This window comes from Magallana gigas, chromosome 2 (genome assembly GCF_963853765.1).
Source record: "Magallana gigas chromosome 2, xbMagGiga1.1, whole genome shotgun sequence".
In the NCBI taxonomy this organism is placed as follows: Eukaryota; Metazoa; Mollusca; class Bivalvia; order Ostreida; family Ostreidae; genus Magallana; species Magallana gigas.
Window position 1 is genome coordinate 11186514 of NC_088854.1, and position 15701 is coordinate 11202214.

Here is a 15701-nt window from a genome sequence, read left to right on the forward strand (position 1 = left end):
AGAGTTTTCAAACTCTTATTCTTGGGACAACTTATGATTTTTTCTTTGATATGTAATGATGGTCCTTTCTGATTTCATGCTTGACAACTTTAAGCTGTTATTTCACATCGGAATCTCAGGATTCTGTAGTAGTCGATATTCTTACATTAGCGTCCTATGGTGTGTAAATGTTTTCATTGAAACAGACATATCCTTTATAGTGATCGAAAACGTCAGTATGGATCTCCTGGTCCAGCTATGGGTATTAGAGCTGTCCAGTGAGATTTAATGGAAAAATGGGGCCAGCAACCTCTGTCTTCATGTTTGATTAGTTTCTTCTCTGCCAATCAATGCAACTGCTTAACTTCTTCCAATCATATTTTGTCCATCCTTCTTCTTTCTACTATTAATCTAATGATTAATAAGAAAAACATTTAAAAGTCAAAGAGGCAGCTGGAGAAATATCTCATTTCCTCATTCAGTCATCCTTGATTCAGAAGAGTGACATTTATGAAAAAGCTCAAATCTGTATCTCACCCAGAGATTTGCAGAGTCATTGAAAATGTCTCACTGAAGGATATCATTTTCCTCCTGAACAAACCAAGGGAATCATATTGTCAAACTTTGATGGAATTTCCGAGCATGTTTTTTTATACCAATTGTAAGGCCAAGGATAAGACTTTATCTGCAAAAATATTCTATGAAATATAAGCATGAGAATGGATATCTTTAAATTGAGATAGTCATATTTGAATAAAAAGCAAGACTTACAAGTTGATGACACATGCTTGTGCAGTAAATGATTTTTTCCTTAAGTTTGTTTATAGACCATAATTTGCAGTAAATAATTTTCTTCTTAATTTATAGTCATTTAGAGAAATACACTACAAGAGATGATCCGCGGGACGATCCAGATTACATAGAGCCCCCCAAACCAAGGGACATTACTTTGACTCGAGACCAACAGAAGGGGTTTGGTTTTGTGGCGGGGAGTGAGAGACCTGTAGTCGTGCGGTTTGTCACAGATGGTCAGTATACATGCATTACATGTACTTAAGGTGGAATAACACATCGTCACAAAATGGCTGACCTCTGATCAAAACGACATTTCGTTTTATTGAAAGGATCTTATCGACGATAAGATGTAACTTACTGCATAGCCAAGTGGATAAAGTGTCGGGCTTGTGATTCGTACATACCGAGTTCAAATCCCACAGGGGTTTTGTTGTAACTTACTGAATTTAATTTTTTTTTTTTGATATTCATTTTTTATCCCCAATCTGCAAATTTTTCGCTTATTTGACATATGTACAGTTTATTTATCATTATATCTTTCATAATCAAATAATTTACTGTATAGTTAAGTGACTTTTTCCAGATGTGTTATTCCACCTTAATGATCTGAGTGAGTCAGATCTCATTAAAACTGGCAACTTTTTATTGCATTTTTACTGGTGACTTTACAGAAAAATTAAGTTTAAATCACAAACAAGGTCTCCAACTTTAACCAAAGTTACTGTCCTACGACTTTACATACAATGCTACATAGGCTTTTGTAGAACTGTCTACTTTTTGTAATGCTTAGATAAATTCCTTGAACTCTGAAGGAAGCCTGTGCTGGAGCACGTAAAAGTTCATAAATGATCTTTTAAGAAAATTGATCGTTCTGTTTAATTGAGGTCTTACATTACTGGAATAAATAAAATCATCTTCACCGTTCAATACTGATCAACATGTTTTATTATATTGTAATCCAGGTGGTCCAAGTGTCGATAAGCTTCTGCCGGGAGACCAGATTATAAGAATTAACGGGGAAGATGTGAAAAACTCACCCAGAGAATATGTCATAGACCTAGTCAGGTAAAGCAGTGAGGAGTTTTTGACCAAATTTAAGGAGAATCATCTCTGAATCATTCCATTAGAGAGAAACAAATAGATAAGAAAAAGCCTATTTCTATAAAATTGTTGAAAGACAAAAAGAAAGTGGAAGATTTTGTAAACATAATTTTTTTCTAATTTTTAAATTGCATTTATTTTTGTTTGCTTTTGTAGATCCTGTAAAGTTTCTATTTCACTGACTGTGTGCCAGCCATATTCAGATAATGTAAGAACCTGTATTATTATTTTTCTTTTATTTCATGGGCAATGACACCATTGTAACATTTCAAGCTTTAAAGTGTGACATTTTGTACAAAATAAACAGGCTGTAACTGAAACACCCCGTTTTCTTCCCTAGGTACAGGGCCAGGTCAGTAATAAAGTATACGTTGTGGAACCTCAAGCACCAAATCTTTTGATTTTTAACAGTGTACATTTTTTTAAAGTGGAAAAGCCACAACCATTTCAATAATATGAAGATGTACACACCCCATCGTCATTTTAATTTCTTTTTGTCATCCTGCAGAAGCTTTTTTATCAGTTTTCAAACTAATTCACACCTTGAAGTGATCTTAGGTCCATGCAGTCGTAATGTGTTTGCAGTATTTTAAAAGCCACTTTACAAATTTTTTGTTGATTTTCATCGCCCAAATGAATAACTAATCATCATTTGCATGTGGGAGGAATCCTAAGGAAACCTGCTATAGCTTACGTATTATCACACCAAATTGCTCGAGGATGATCATTTACTGTTATTGATTAATTTGAGTATGCCGTTTTGAATGCGATTTTTCTGTTTGCTGAAAATGCTTTCATTTCCTGACTTGGCATTTGTAACAGACTGATTGAAAACAAAATTCTGAATCTGTTGAATGAGCAGATGTTTAGTCCTGATTGAAATGACTGCCTTATTTTTACAGTCCACGAAGAAGTCTTCATTACTGACAGCTGCTAAAAAGGCCAAGCTGAAGAGCAATCCAAACCGTGTCCGGTTCTCGGAGAACGTCACGGTTACCATGGTGAACGGGGCTCCACTTCAAAATGTGAGTTACGTCTGTAACAATAATGGAATGCAATAGATAGTCATCGATGAAATGCAAATAAAATCTAGATAATCGTTTAGAGGTTTTTTTCAGACATTTTATTCAACAAATCTTTAAATTGTCTAAGATAAGATACTTTTAATTACTCTATTTACTGATAATATTTGACTGTTATCATGAAAATTTTTAGTGGTGACAATTCGTCATTCTATAAATGACCAAGACATGCACATAATATTGTATCAAAATATATACAGTACTCATAGACATGTATTTATTTTCGAATTTTAGGCAAATTCAGACGAGAGTTATGTCCCTTTTATGCCAAATGTATTAAAAGTTTTCCTTGAAAATGGGCAAACGAAATCATTTAAATATGATAACAAGACTACTGTCAAGGTAAGTGTATGGATATTTAACTAATGTATATTGATAATATTGATATCTGTGCATGTATCAAATAGATCATTTTGCTTCTTTTATATTTAATCGGCAAATTCATGCATGCAGTCTTTGTGCTTCTATTTAATCATTTGCTGACACTTAGTCCATGTCTTTTAAAAACCTGTCCAATGTGTTTCCTCATTGCACTCACATACATGTACCCCGGTACTTATTTCCTGAGGTATTATTTTGTTGAACTTTTGGGTTTATTTTTTCTATCTATGGTTTATTTTCTCTATTTGTAGGATGTGGTGCAATCCCTGAAGGAGAAGTTGAACATTAAGCGTGTTCAGCATTTCAATTTGGTGCTACAAAACATGAAGTCTCACGGTCCCGGTCAAATGACCTTACTCCAAGAACACGAGACTCTGGCAGAGGTAGGTGGCCAGACTCCACTTATGTTAAGTCTTTTATTGATGTCTATCTAAAAACAGTACAGTGATACTTATCTATAAAACAGTGCAGTGATACTTACCGGTATCTATAAAGCAAGATTAAAAGAGTATTACAGTTTGCTGATGAGTGCCAGGTAGCTTATGTCTAAAATATTGTTTGAAAATGAAACTACATTACCGGTATGCGGAATGTTCAAATTTTAAATGTTTTATATATTATTTGTGCAGAAAGATTTCTTAACAAAATGTTAAAGTATGCTAATAAAAGTTGACTGGATTTGATGCAGTGATTTTTTCTCTGACAGATTGCTGCCAGACCTGGTGCTAGACATTTCCGCTGTCTTTTCCGTGTAATGTTTGTTCCCCTGGACGCTTATGACCTACTCAAAGAGGACCCTGTAGCATTTGAATATTTCTATATGCAAGTAAGTGCATCATAGCATCAACACACATTAGTAAAGAAATCTACTGGTAAATAGGATATGATGATTTGATCAAAAGTGTTTTTGGTTGTTGTTTTTTTTGTTTTTTTTTGAAAGGGTGAAAAATGTATTGCCCAATTAATTTATTGAGAATATCTCTAATCTCATATATGTATTAGGACCTTTAAGATCTTTTTCTGTTGGTAAACATTAAAAACTCTTTAACACTTGCATGAATGCATCAAAATCTTTTAATTTTGTCATTACTTGTATAGAATTATCTTAATTTTGATGATTGGAGCTTTTTTGATTTTTTTTTTCAGTGCTGTAATGATGTGGTGAATGAGCGATTTCCAGAGCTTCGAGGAGAGTTGGTGTTCAAGCTTGCTGCTCTCCACATTCAGCAACATGTCATGAGCAATAACAATGTCGCCGGAAAAATCAACATCAAGTCTATAGAGTGAGTCATTAAAGAAACACTTTTTTCATCTGTAAAGTTTCATATATTATGTCTGAATTCATCAAGACCAGATTTAATTTTTTCTCTATATGAGGAATCTCAACTTTTTGTGTACAAAGTTGGCCTTTATCTTTGTCAGCTGCCATTTTACAATAGATGTTCATGGTAAAAATTGTTAATTTAATGTTAGCAAAAACAAAATATGCTAGAACTTGATGAACTTTATGAAACTTTATAATTTCATTGTAGTGTAATATGACTGTAAACTTAGTATTAATCACTGAGGCGTGTTCAACAGACCAAGAACTCGGGAGCACTCGCTGAAATTCTTTATACCTGCAACATGAATGTTGGCAGGTGCTTGTGAGCGCTTGCTCTGTTGAATACACTTCAGGGTTAATATTCAGTAGATTATGAGTAATCTCTGCTCAAGGATGTTTATCTTATCTGACCAATGATAACTTCTGTGTGAAATTAAGAGAACATTTCCTTGCTTTTGAAAATAAATTTTATTGAAACAGTTCTTGTATAACCAATTATAAGGCATATACCAGTACTGTGAAATCATTTAATTTCGTGGGGGCCAATTTTCGTAGATAGTTGGGTTTTTGCCTATTCATGGGGATGTAATTTCATGGATGCATCGGTTTTCAGTAAACTTAATCTTTTATAATTAGTTTTCGTCGAGGATGTAAATTCATGCTACCCATGAATACCACGAAAATTAAGCCACCATGATTTCTAATGATTCTACAGTAATACTTGATTTACAGTATTGATGACACACTTGTTCCATTTGTTTAGGAAGGAATGTGGGATTGAGAAGTTTGTGCCATACAGTTACCTGGAACACACGAAGCCCAAGGAGCTGAGGAAGATCCTGGGCAGCCAGATGAAACTGAACCAGAACCTTACCCCGCCCGGTCAGAAACATCTCTCCTCCATGCAGGCTAAGCTCCACTACATGAAGATTGTCAACGAGCAGAAGGCGTTTGGCAGTCGTGTGTTCATGGTCACCCTGCTGGTAAGACTGGTTGTCTCCCTTAGGATGAAACAATTCTTGATGATTTACTTTATATGTGAAATCAGTTGATAGTTTCAAGATCTTTGATTCTTTTTCTTTAGTGGGACAAGATTGCATTTCATAGAACAGGATAATATTATTTACTTTGTTTGTATTCTTAGGACAAGATGACAGACGCCATGATATTGGTTGGTCCAAAGTCTGGGATTGCCCTAATAACCAATATTAAACAGTACACGGTTAGCTAATTTGAAAAATTCAAAAAATTCAATAGTTGATTGCCGGTATTGGAGATTTTCGGATGTCAACATTGTTTTACCTTTGAAGTTCTTCAAAATCTTTTATTTCATTTAAATTGTAGATGTCAGTTTTGGCAGAGTTTGACCAAATTCAAAAAATCAAAGTGGCCAAAGAAAAGGAGAACATGCAGAGAATTGAAATCACAGTCAAAAGTAACAACCAGGAAGCAGTAAGTATTTCATCAGAGAAGATGAAAGTAATTAATCATGCAAGTAGGAGAAGAAAGAGACCCCCTCTTACTTCTCCTACTTGCATGAATACACAGTATGATACCTCTCTCTCATAATATAATGAAAAATTGATTGATATTTCATAAAGAAAGTGAAAAAAAAAATACCAGAAGATAAAGTTATGCATAATATATACGTGAAATTTCTCTTTTAAGCAATATAACATGATTTTCTATTATAGATGTTAAATCTTGGACTACTGAAGGATGATGCCATGAACTTTGTTGCAATGGTAGAGGGTTATTACCGCGTATTAGTGGATGACAATGTCTGTCTTGTGGAAAAACCAGCCAGTAAACAAAGTTCCGACCCTGATGGTGAGTTTCCATATTTTCAAGAAGTCAAATTATATGATAATTATCATAATCATGATTAAAATTGTTGAAGACGTTCTTTTGTTTACTGAGAATAATTACTGGTTTTACTGTATACAGGGTTATTTTCTCTCCATGTTATTTTCGCCCTTTTTCACTTGCAAGCGGTTTCGCACCGTCTTGAATTCGCCCAGACAAAGCTGTGAATAATGAAAAATAGTTGAGGTATAGGAATTTGCCCAGTGTTAAATTTGCCTGCTGACAACGAGAGCGAAAGGGACGAAAATAAAATAGGGGCAAATATTTCCCTGCATACAGTATCTGGCAGAATGCAGCATTAAGTATGTGCCATAGAGTGCCTGACAGTTTTCTTGTACGTATAGCAAGTATAGAGTATGTTTTTATCCTTAGGAGTTGTTGTGTACAATTATTGAACCTGCATGTGATCAGGAGTCATTTTAATAACTTTTCCACCCCAACCACCCAAAATTATAAAATAGGAGGGTATATATACAAGTACATGTATGGAATATCCAAAACTTTAAGTAAGTTTTACTGAGGGCGGAGGGGGCTGAAAAATGTCACAATGAGATATAAGAAATGGTTTGAACATTTATTTATTGATTTTGGATTAAAGCATTAACAAAAGTAATCCATACACATTTTGTCAGGCATGGGCTTGTTGTACTGGAATTATCTGTAAACAACCAAACAACAAAGTCTCTAGATCAGTGCCAGACAGATTACACTGCGTACAATGTTTTTATAAGTATGTAACCAAAAGAGTCAATTTTGTTTGGGAATTAAAGTTGAAGTCCCAAGTACAATCATGTAGATAATGTTTAAATAGACACGGTGAAAAGTTTCTGTGTTGTGTAGAAGACAAAGTTACCTGGTAGTACTAAAGATCATAATACCTGTAATTATAATTAACATCTAATTTAATTAATTTATAATGATAACAATTCTATACAGTTCTACTTCATTGGGTTTTATGTCTCCTTTTTTAAAGGAACAAAATTGGAATTCCTGACATTCTTTTACAAATATTGATCTTTATAATACAATAGATTTGGACTTGATACAGAATTTTAAAGCATATACTTGTATAGGACCAAATTGGACAAAATCCTTTCTCAATTCTTGTCATTAACATATTTGCCGGTTTGAAATGGAACATACTTGACTGAAATTCAGTGTTTTAGTTTATAGAGAGGTATTTTCAGAGGCTCAAAGAACCTTTTTGTTACACCATCAAAACTGAAAAAAATTGTACAGGTTCCAAATTTAAGCAAATACAATTTTTAGATTTAGGATAAGTGGACTTTGTTCAGCTTATCAATATAAACAGATCAAAAGTATGCTATGAATGTATGAAAACAGTTATATCATAACAAGGAGTACTGTGTATTGGATTGAATGAATAAATATTGAGAGATCAGGGGTTTAAATATTTAGGGACATTTAACAACGAGTTCATTTGTAACATGCATTTAGCACTTCTTGTCGGGTTGTACAGGGGGGTATTACTCAGGATCATAATGATCACTTGTTTGATTTCCTTCAGTGACCACTAATAAAATACTAATCATGACACCCTATTACCAGCTAAGCCTATTGTCCCTGCATCATTGAACTCGAAGGAATGGTAGGGGTTATACCAGATTACAATGATATTGGGACTTGCAATAACATTACACATGCTGGTTTAAAACTATTTCTTATGCCTATTAATTCGTCACATAAGTCAGAGACAACACTCGAACAATTAAATGAACTCGGCAGTGAGTTTATAGACCAAAGTCTTATTTTCGCCGCCTATTCATCAGCGACGTACATGCGTCTCTGTATTTCTTCATTTGTTGGGAGTGGGATATTTGGATTATACATGAGAGTGAATACAAAGTATTTTCTGTATGGATATAAAAACAAGTAGCTCTGGAATTTCATGTTGGAAACATCTATGTTCATTTGTTCATTAGTGCTGTCTCTACTTGATTGATGGAATCTCGGAGGCTGCTATTTCAGATAGAACGCTCGGATAGCGGGACTATTATTCCTGCAGTTTAGTTATGGCTGTGAAGTTTAAACTGGAGAGGTATCCTCTGTGAAAAGTAATTTCACTCCCTATGTTACATTTATTATTAATGGAAAAGTGGTGAAAATTTAGAGTGGGATATTTAGAACCAAAAGAGGAATCAATATGGTAATCTAACACAGGAAACCTCTGGGTGAGAGTTGGACTAAAAGTGTCAGTAAAACTGCAGTTCAAGAATAATGAGGACAGTTTTAGCAAATGTATCATTATGTGACCTTTAATTATGCTGTATTGAATTCTGCAGATCAATATTGTATAAATTCTTTTACCAGGTAAATATATACCGTACCTGTTATTAGGCCATGTGTGGTTTTCTCTTCCTTCTTATATAAGCTTTTTTAATCTTTCAGTCCCTCCATATTTTGGGACCCATAGAGTTCATGCCTCTCCCTGGAGTTACCCTGAGGATGTGGTGACCCATGTGATCCAGAAAGAACAGGATTCCAAGGAGATAGCTGAGGATGAGAGAATTGTGAACTTTGCTAGGGGGCCCCCTGTCTATGATGGAAGTGACAGCAACTTTATCACCAAAATCAAAGAAGATCTCGGGATCCAGGTAGATAGATATGGCTTTGAAGAATTTTTTAAAGATATTTTTTAACCCTTGTTTCAATTCTCAGTACTATTATATTTGCAGAGGCGACTATTAACGAAATGGAAAAGTTTAATACACCAGATTGATGATAGCTGTAAAGTTGAAGTTCTCCTTTTAGTTTTATCTTCACATTAAACCATAAACTATGTTGAAGTATTGAAGACTTTCAAACACTTGACCTTCAAGGTGTACTTTAAAGGTGATAAAGAGATATTTATGTTTTTAAGCGATATTGATCTGGACTTTGACTTTTTTCAGCCAAAGAATTCAGAAGAGCCTGAACCAGTGATCTCCCTTGTTAAGGACTCTGAACAAAGTGTTCACCCTGCAAAACATGTAAACAAAATTGTGATTGGATCAGATCCAAACGACATTCAAGAATATTTAGCAGCTAAAGAAAAGAAATCTGCAATCAAACGAATTGATACATATGAGAAGCAGTTTATAGAGATTAAGAAACCAAAGACTGAAGACTCTCTGACCAATGGAGAAACATATGAAGACAGCAAGCTAGAAATACACTCCACAGCAAGTGGGGAGGATCAATCTTCTGACACAGACAGTGGGGTGGAGTCAGAAAAGAAGATTTGCCTGGACGACTCTCCACAGATCGGGCGAGGACAGGAGCTTGAGAGCAGTGATACCGACAGCTGGGGGACTCCGGCTAACAGCCCCGCCAAAGGTAGACAACCATCCTTCTCTCCTCTCTCCTTCTTTTACTGTACGTCCTTACTCTGAACTATGGAGACTTTTATTAGTGATGAACTTTATTACTTTGAATTCTATCACCTATCTATGGATGATTCTATGCAACTTTTAAATTAACATGATGGTTAATTTACTGAACAGGATAAAAAATACACCTACCCTATCACATCTATTTGAAAACATACATTATTAATGTGAACTTATGTGAGCATCATGTGGGTTTTTTTTTATTTTTCTTCATTTTTTAAGCTAAACTATTTCATAGAAATGATATTGAGCATTTTTGTTTATTTGTCTATCTGACATGCATCCATTCTTTAGATGCGGAATCAGAAGTTGAGCTACCCAGGACAGAGTCCGATTTTGAAGTGATTGCCTCCAGTTTTGGTCTGTTGAGTCCAGACAAGATCCCTCCAGAGATCCAGGAAGGAATACTCAATCCCAAAATGTTCTCAGAACGGAGGTTGTATCTGGATCCAGATATCATTGGTAAACCATTTATCAGCTTTACAAAGATAACCATAAGTCAAGAAGACTGTAAGATAAACAATAATGGAGATATATTCATATTCTTAAAACTTCATTTTCAAAAAAAAGTTTGATCATTCAGTAATGAATGATGCATTTATAATAAAGAGTTTACAAACATTTTGCCCTTGTCATAGATTTGACCTTGATGCCACCTGCACCACCGCCCCCTACCTCAGAGCCACCAGAACTTGACCAGCAAGCATCCAGGGAATTGTGGCATCTGTCATGTGACCACACCCAGACATTGGAAACAGGTATCTGGAAAATAACATCTTGATGGTTATGTTAGAAACCAACTGCTAACTTACAATATTTAGTTCTGTCTCCCAAAGTAAATACTTTTTGATTCTTTTCCATAGTTGAGGCAACAATGCCCAAAGATCAGGGAGCTCACCCACATGTTCCTCCATTCGAGCGGTCGGTCAGTGTTGGCGCCACCCCAGACTTCTTTGACTCTGATATAGATCAGCTGATTGCTGAGTTGACCATTCCCCCACCCCCATCTTCAGAGGAAGACATAGGGCAGGTGGACCATTTAGCTCACACGTGGAGTGGCCCAGAAAACAAGGAGTCCAATGAAGAATTCAATTTGGAGGCGTTTGAGGTTGATTTGGAAGCGTTGGTGATTCCCCCTCCCCCTGGGGAGGCCTCTGTGTCACTGGACCAAATCCCCATAGTTCCCCCTGTGACTTCAGATTCTGATGAACATGATAAAAAGAATGACCATTCTGGAGGTCATCAACGTTCAAATTCAGTGGACACTTTCTTAAGTAAAATTCAGAAAAATGAGCATAATAATGATGTTCCGAAAAAAGATGAAATTTTGAAGACTGGTGTGGAATGTCAGTTAGTTGCTAGTGAAATTAAGTCTAGTGATTCAAATAAATCAAAATGTCAGACAAAGCCTGAAAAAGCTACCTCAACTACCTCAAGTAAGGACCCTCATGACAATGATTCTCCAGGATCTGTATCGGAAAAATTAAACACTTTGTTGCAAATGATTCCAAATTTGGGGCCAAAGTCAGACAACGAAAATGATTTTAAATGGAGAAGGACTTCCTCATTGCGTCTTTCAAAACCCTCGCCTATGTACGACAAGGACAAAGGGCATCTTCCTAATGGATTAGTAAAAAGTGACAAGTCATTGAAGGCCAGCTCAGCAAGTTCTCCAAATCAGGTTGTGAAGTCTAGTCAAGAAGTGAAGCAATCGAAAGGTGAGGTGACAGTGAGTTCAAAATATTCTCGGCATCTACGCAGGACCAACTCGTTCGATGTTCCCTCCAAGGAGCAAGACACAAAAGAGGAGCCAGAAAAAGCGGTGACTGAAAACTTCTCCTCTTTAAAAGCAAAACTACAATCTTACAGAGATTATCTCTTGAGTAAGTCAAACAATTCAAAGAAAGAAAGGCAAACTGAGGATAAAAAGGAGGACAATAGCCCTCTGAGGAGATCCAACTCTTTCACAATGAATTATCTCAAAAGGCGGAACAGTTCCTCAGACTCTGATGATCAAAAGTCGACCAATGATACCGCTACAAACAGAAGCAGACGGCGAGACAAGGAATCCTCACAAGAGAAAGCAGACGACAAAGAGGACAAGAAAAAGCCTCCAGTGTGGAATCATTTAGCAGCTCCCAGGTCCTTCCGACCTCATACCTCTACAACTACACAGGTACTGTATAATTCATGATCTATTGATGACTCTTACGTTCCATAATGTAACCTGATTAAGCTTTTCACTTAGATCATATCACCAGAGTATAATCGGAAACTGATAGTTTTCTGTCATTTTTAGTCTTCATTTGAATGCAAATTTCAGGCAACACCTTATTTTTTGTTTTATGTACTATATACATGTACGGTATATAAATAATCAGTATAAAAAGCATGTTTTAAACTGTGTACAGCAAACTTCATTACAATTATGCATGTCACTGAATGTATAGTTGCAGTCTATTCTCGAGGAGGCCGAAAAGCATGAAATCTCTTGTATATCTTTGGTATGTAAAATTGTCACCCTTCCTCTAAAATCAGGAATAAGGGACTGAATTGGGGCTCAATTGTCCACACATCACTGCTAAAGCACAGGGACAGATCGGGATGTGTGGGAGCTTTCAGTTTAGTTGCTCACAGGATTGTTTTCCCTTCTCTTGCATGTAAATCAAACTTTTCTATTCCAGCATCACACATTTCCCCTTGAAAGGAAGGTCAGTAATGGTTATGTGAATGAAACATATCATGACACCTTTTTCCATAACGTGTGCGCCACCAATTTTCATATAGATTTTTATTTTCCAGCAGTCTTTTGTGTGTGTTGTTCTGCAATGCACTGTTTATATCTCTATTTTTTACTATGCCAAAAACAAAAAAATGAGTGATATATTCAGTGGAAATGTATTCTTAGATGATCCAATCTAACAGACCTACATTCCATGTGTATCCTATTCATTATTTTACAGGCATTATTTACCGTACTAACATTATGGTTAGCAAAGCTCCAAAGGCAGTTCTAAATTGTTTTATTAGAAAAAAAAATACCTTGAAACTTCAAATTTTCATAGCCTTTAGTAAATAGATTACCTTATTTTTTTTAAAATCATACCTTAATTTCATATTGAATTCTTTTGTATGGAAGAAATAATTGTTAGCAATTTCAAATAGTCAACATAGTTTAGGTTTTTTTTCAGTTAACTTTTTGTGTTTATGTGAATAGTCTTTTGAAATTCATACCAACCCATTGTTTTCCCTTGTAAATAAACTACCGACATTGTGTAACTATCAAAGCACACCTCCTTCCTCTACTCACAGCACTCTTGTTTTGAATCTTCCATTTCATCTACCAATTTGGTGTTTATGAAACTGCATTTGTTTTCTATGCATGGCCAAAATGTTTTTAAAAACTTGCCTTCTGAGCTGATGTTTTGTTGACAAATATCTGCCGGTGTATGTTTGATGATGCCATTTTCGCTGTGTATATCATTTATAGTTTGAACATGTATCATGCAAATTGTATCATACCATGATATTGGTGTTAACATGCTTTGCTTTTTCATAAAAATTTCATATATTTTGGCTTCAACAGTTTGAATTACAGCTGGACCTCAAGGACATTTGTCAGGAAGGAAAACTTCGGGTTTTACCCAAGTCAATAGATACAATGATGATTTGTTAAGTTTATGGAAGCTCCATTCATATTATTTGCTATGATGTCTCTTGCTCATTCTTTCACTCACTGTCATCTTTCAGGAAACAGCCACGCCCACCCCGTCTGGGGGTGAGGAGGTAACCATTCATCTATGTACAATCAATGCATGACCAAGTGGTTGGGGTGGTGTTACTCAGTACTGCTCTGTATTAGAAACATTGTCAATTTTGTGTAGACATTTTGGAAATTTGTTTGGCAAACTTTTGAGAGGACAAAAATTTCGCTTTATTCATAAAAGTAGTCAGCTTGAATTACTTTTTTTTAAATAAACCAATAAAAAATGATTGAGTCAGAAATCAAAATTGAGCTTTATGGCCTGTGAGCCTGATTTTGATAAAGGCTACAGCTAGTTAAAGTGTATGTAGAATAATAAGCAAGGAGAGAAAGCTATTGTGAAACAGAGGCAGTGTTGATTCTATGTTGAGCGTTGTGGCGACACGTGATGTCCTCTAACATGTGTCAGCAATGAATTGTCTGGTGTAAATCCTTGTCCTAACATTGTAGATGTCCTTTTTAATAAATTGCAATGACTATATCATGGATACCAATGAATAATATGTATCATATATTCATAAGAGGGAATTTATGGCTATATAAATGTAACAGATAGTGGGATGTTATAGAATTATATGCTGAATAATTAGTATAGATAAGTACTTCATATGGATATGTCCACCACATGCTCATGCAAAAACAAATTTAACTGTCTTCACTTGAAGGTCACTTATATTTTTCTTGAAATTCACTTGAAATGGCACAGATTTCTTAAGTTGTCAGTGTAATTTTTAAGATCACTTTTGTTTATGCATGTGCATTCCAAATATATTGCATGGTCATATACTGCTAGAAGTTTGGGCATATATATAATATATATTCTGTTTGTAACATTTGTTTTACAGACTATTTAAATGGATTCATTTTTTTTTTACTGATTGACAATGTTCAAGTCTAATAAAACCTCATTAAGTTTAAGCCACAACAATACAGACTGGTGTTAAATAAACTGCATTACCCAGTTTTTGGAATTTGTGCTCCATTACAAAATGTAACTAAATTACGAAGTCACTGTATGGAACACAAAATCTATTTCAGTGAGGGTTTAAAGTTTTCGATCGGCAGTTTTGAACTTGAAATTCCCATTGTCAATATTGATGGGAAAAAATGCCTTCTGCCCCCATTTTTGGTGATTGATCTGTAGACACTTTTATTACAATGGAGGAATTTAGGAAACTGTTTGGGCTTAAAGTGAGTCTTAAAATAAGGATTATTTTAGATACAATACAAGTTGTTGTTTTGTTGGAGAGATGAATATATTGAGGCTGAAGTTCTAATCTGGCTTGGTCTTTGTAAGACCTCTTTGCCAAAATTCAGGCTGTAAAACTTTTATTTAGGTAGATTTTGCATTCTAATGATTTACCAATTGTTGAATCATTTCATTTTTATTTTCACAAATGCCTTCTAGAAAAAGTGAGATTTAATTGGTTGCATATGGTGAGATCAAACTTCAGTTTTTATTTAGAGTAAGACAAAAAACACATATGATAGAGATCAAATTATTTCAGTGTTTTGGGCATTTAGATTTTGCAGTTTGGTAACTGTTCATTTAAGATGAAAATTGTCTTTTGTCATTTCAAGATGTGTTTATAGATAGTCCTAAAATCTTTAATTGAAGGCTAAAATATTCTTAGGTTTGTAGTTTTTCAATTAGAAGGGAAATGGTTTCCTGTCATAAGTAGAATATTGTTTTTGCCTTTTAGTGAACATCACATCTGCATGCAAGATCCCATCTTCAAAACATTATCAGTTAGCTAAAGTTGTAGTGGTCTTTGATTGTTGTGTGTAAATGTACTAATACATGTACTGTATGGATGTAATGATATCTATGTCTGTTGTCTAGTTTTGAATTCATGCATTGTCACGGCACTATTAAGTATCATAGCATATTTGCATGAGAATTTCTGTATATAACCTGATTCTAAAGTTTTGCATAATTTCTTTTACTTTGAATTTGTTTAATGTTAAAACTTCATATGGAAGCTTCTTTTTGAAACATATGTACACTGTTTTTTTCTTAA

The 15701-nt window shown here is 34.9% G+C and overlaps 1 protein-coding gene across 6 annotated transcripts in view; it reads left to right on the top strand.

The window, feature by feature from the left end:
* LOC105326370 (microtubule-associated protein futsch) overlaps window positions 1-15701 on the top strand; it is a 38725-nt gene that overhangs the window by 20329 nt on the left and 2695 nt on the right. For 3 of the 6 annotated variants that reach the window (XM_066075006.1, XM_066075002.1, XM_066075007.1), the window contains 19 exons: window positions 847-1007; window positions 1737-1839; window positions 2032-2083; window positions 2778-2900; window positions 3192-3299; window positions 3590-3721; window positions 4045-4164; window positions 4485-4621; window positions 5426-5645; window positions 5807-5884; window positions 6007-6114; window positions 6357-6492; window positions 8938-9143; window positions 9441-9864; window positions 10212-10379; window positions 10556-10675; window positions 10781-12093; window positions 12602-12628; window positions 13668-13703. In XM_066075006.1, coding sequence (XP_065931078.1) covers window positions 847-1007; window positions 1737-1839; window positions 2032-2083; window positions 2778-2900; window positions 3192-3299; window positions 3590-3721; window positions 4045-4164; window positions 4485-4621; window positions 5426-5645; window positions 5807-5884; window positions 6007-6114; window positions 6357-6492; window positions 8938-9143; window positions 9441-9864; window positions 10212-10379; window positions 10556-10675; window positions 10781-12093; window positions 12602-12628; window positions 13668-13703 — 3772 coding nt within the window. The remainder of the gene's footprint in view (window positions 1-846; window positions 1008-1736; window positions 1840-2031; window positions 2084-2777; window positions 2901-3191; window positions 3300-3589; window positions 3722-4044; window positions 4165-4484; window positions 4622-5425; window positions 5646-5806; window positions 5885-6006; window positions 6115-6356; window positions 6493-8937; window positions 9144-9440; window positions 9865-10211; window positions 10380-10555; window positions 10676-10780; window positions 12094-12601; window positions 12629-13667; window positions 13704-15701) is intronic. The other 3 variants (XM_066075004.1, XM_066075003.1, XM_066075005.1) reach the window with 3 other exon arrangements.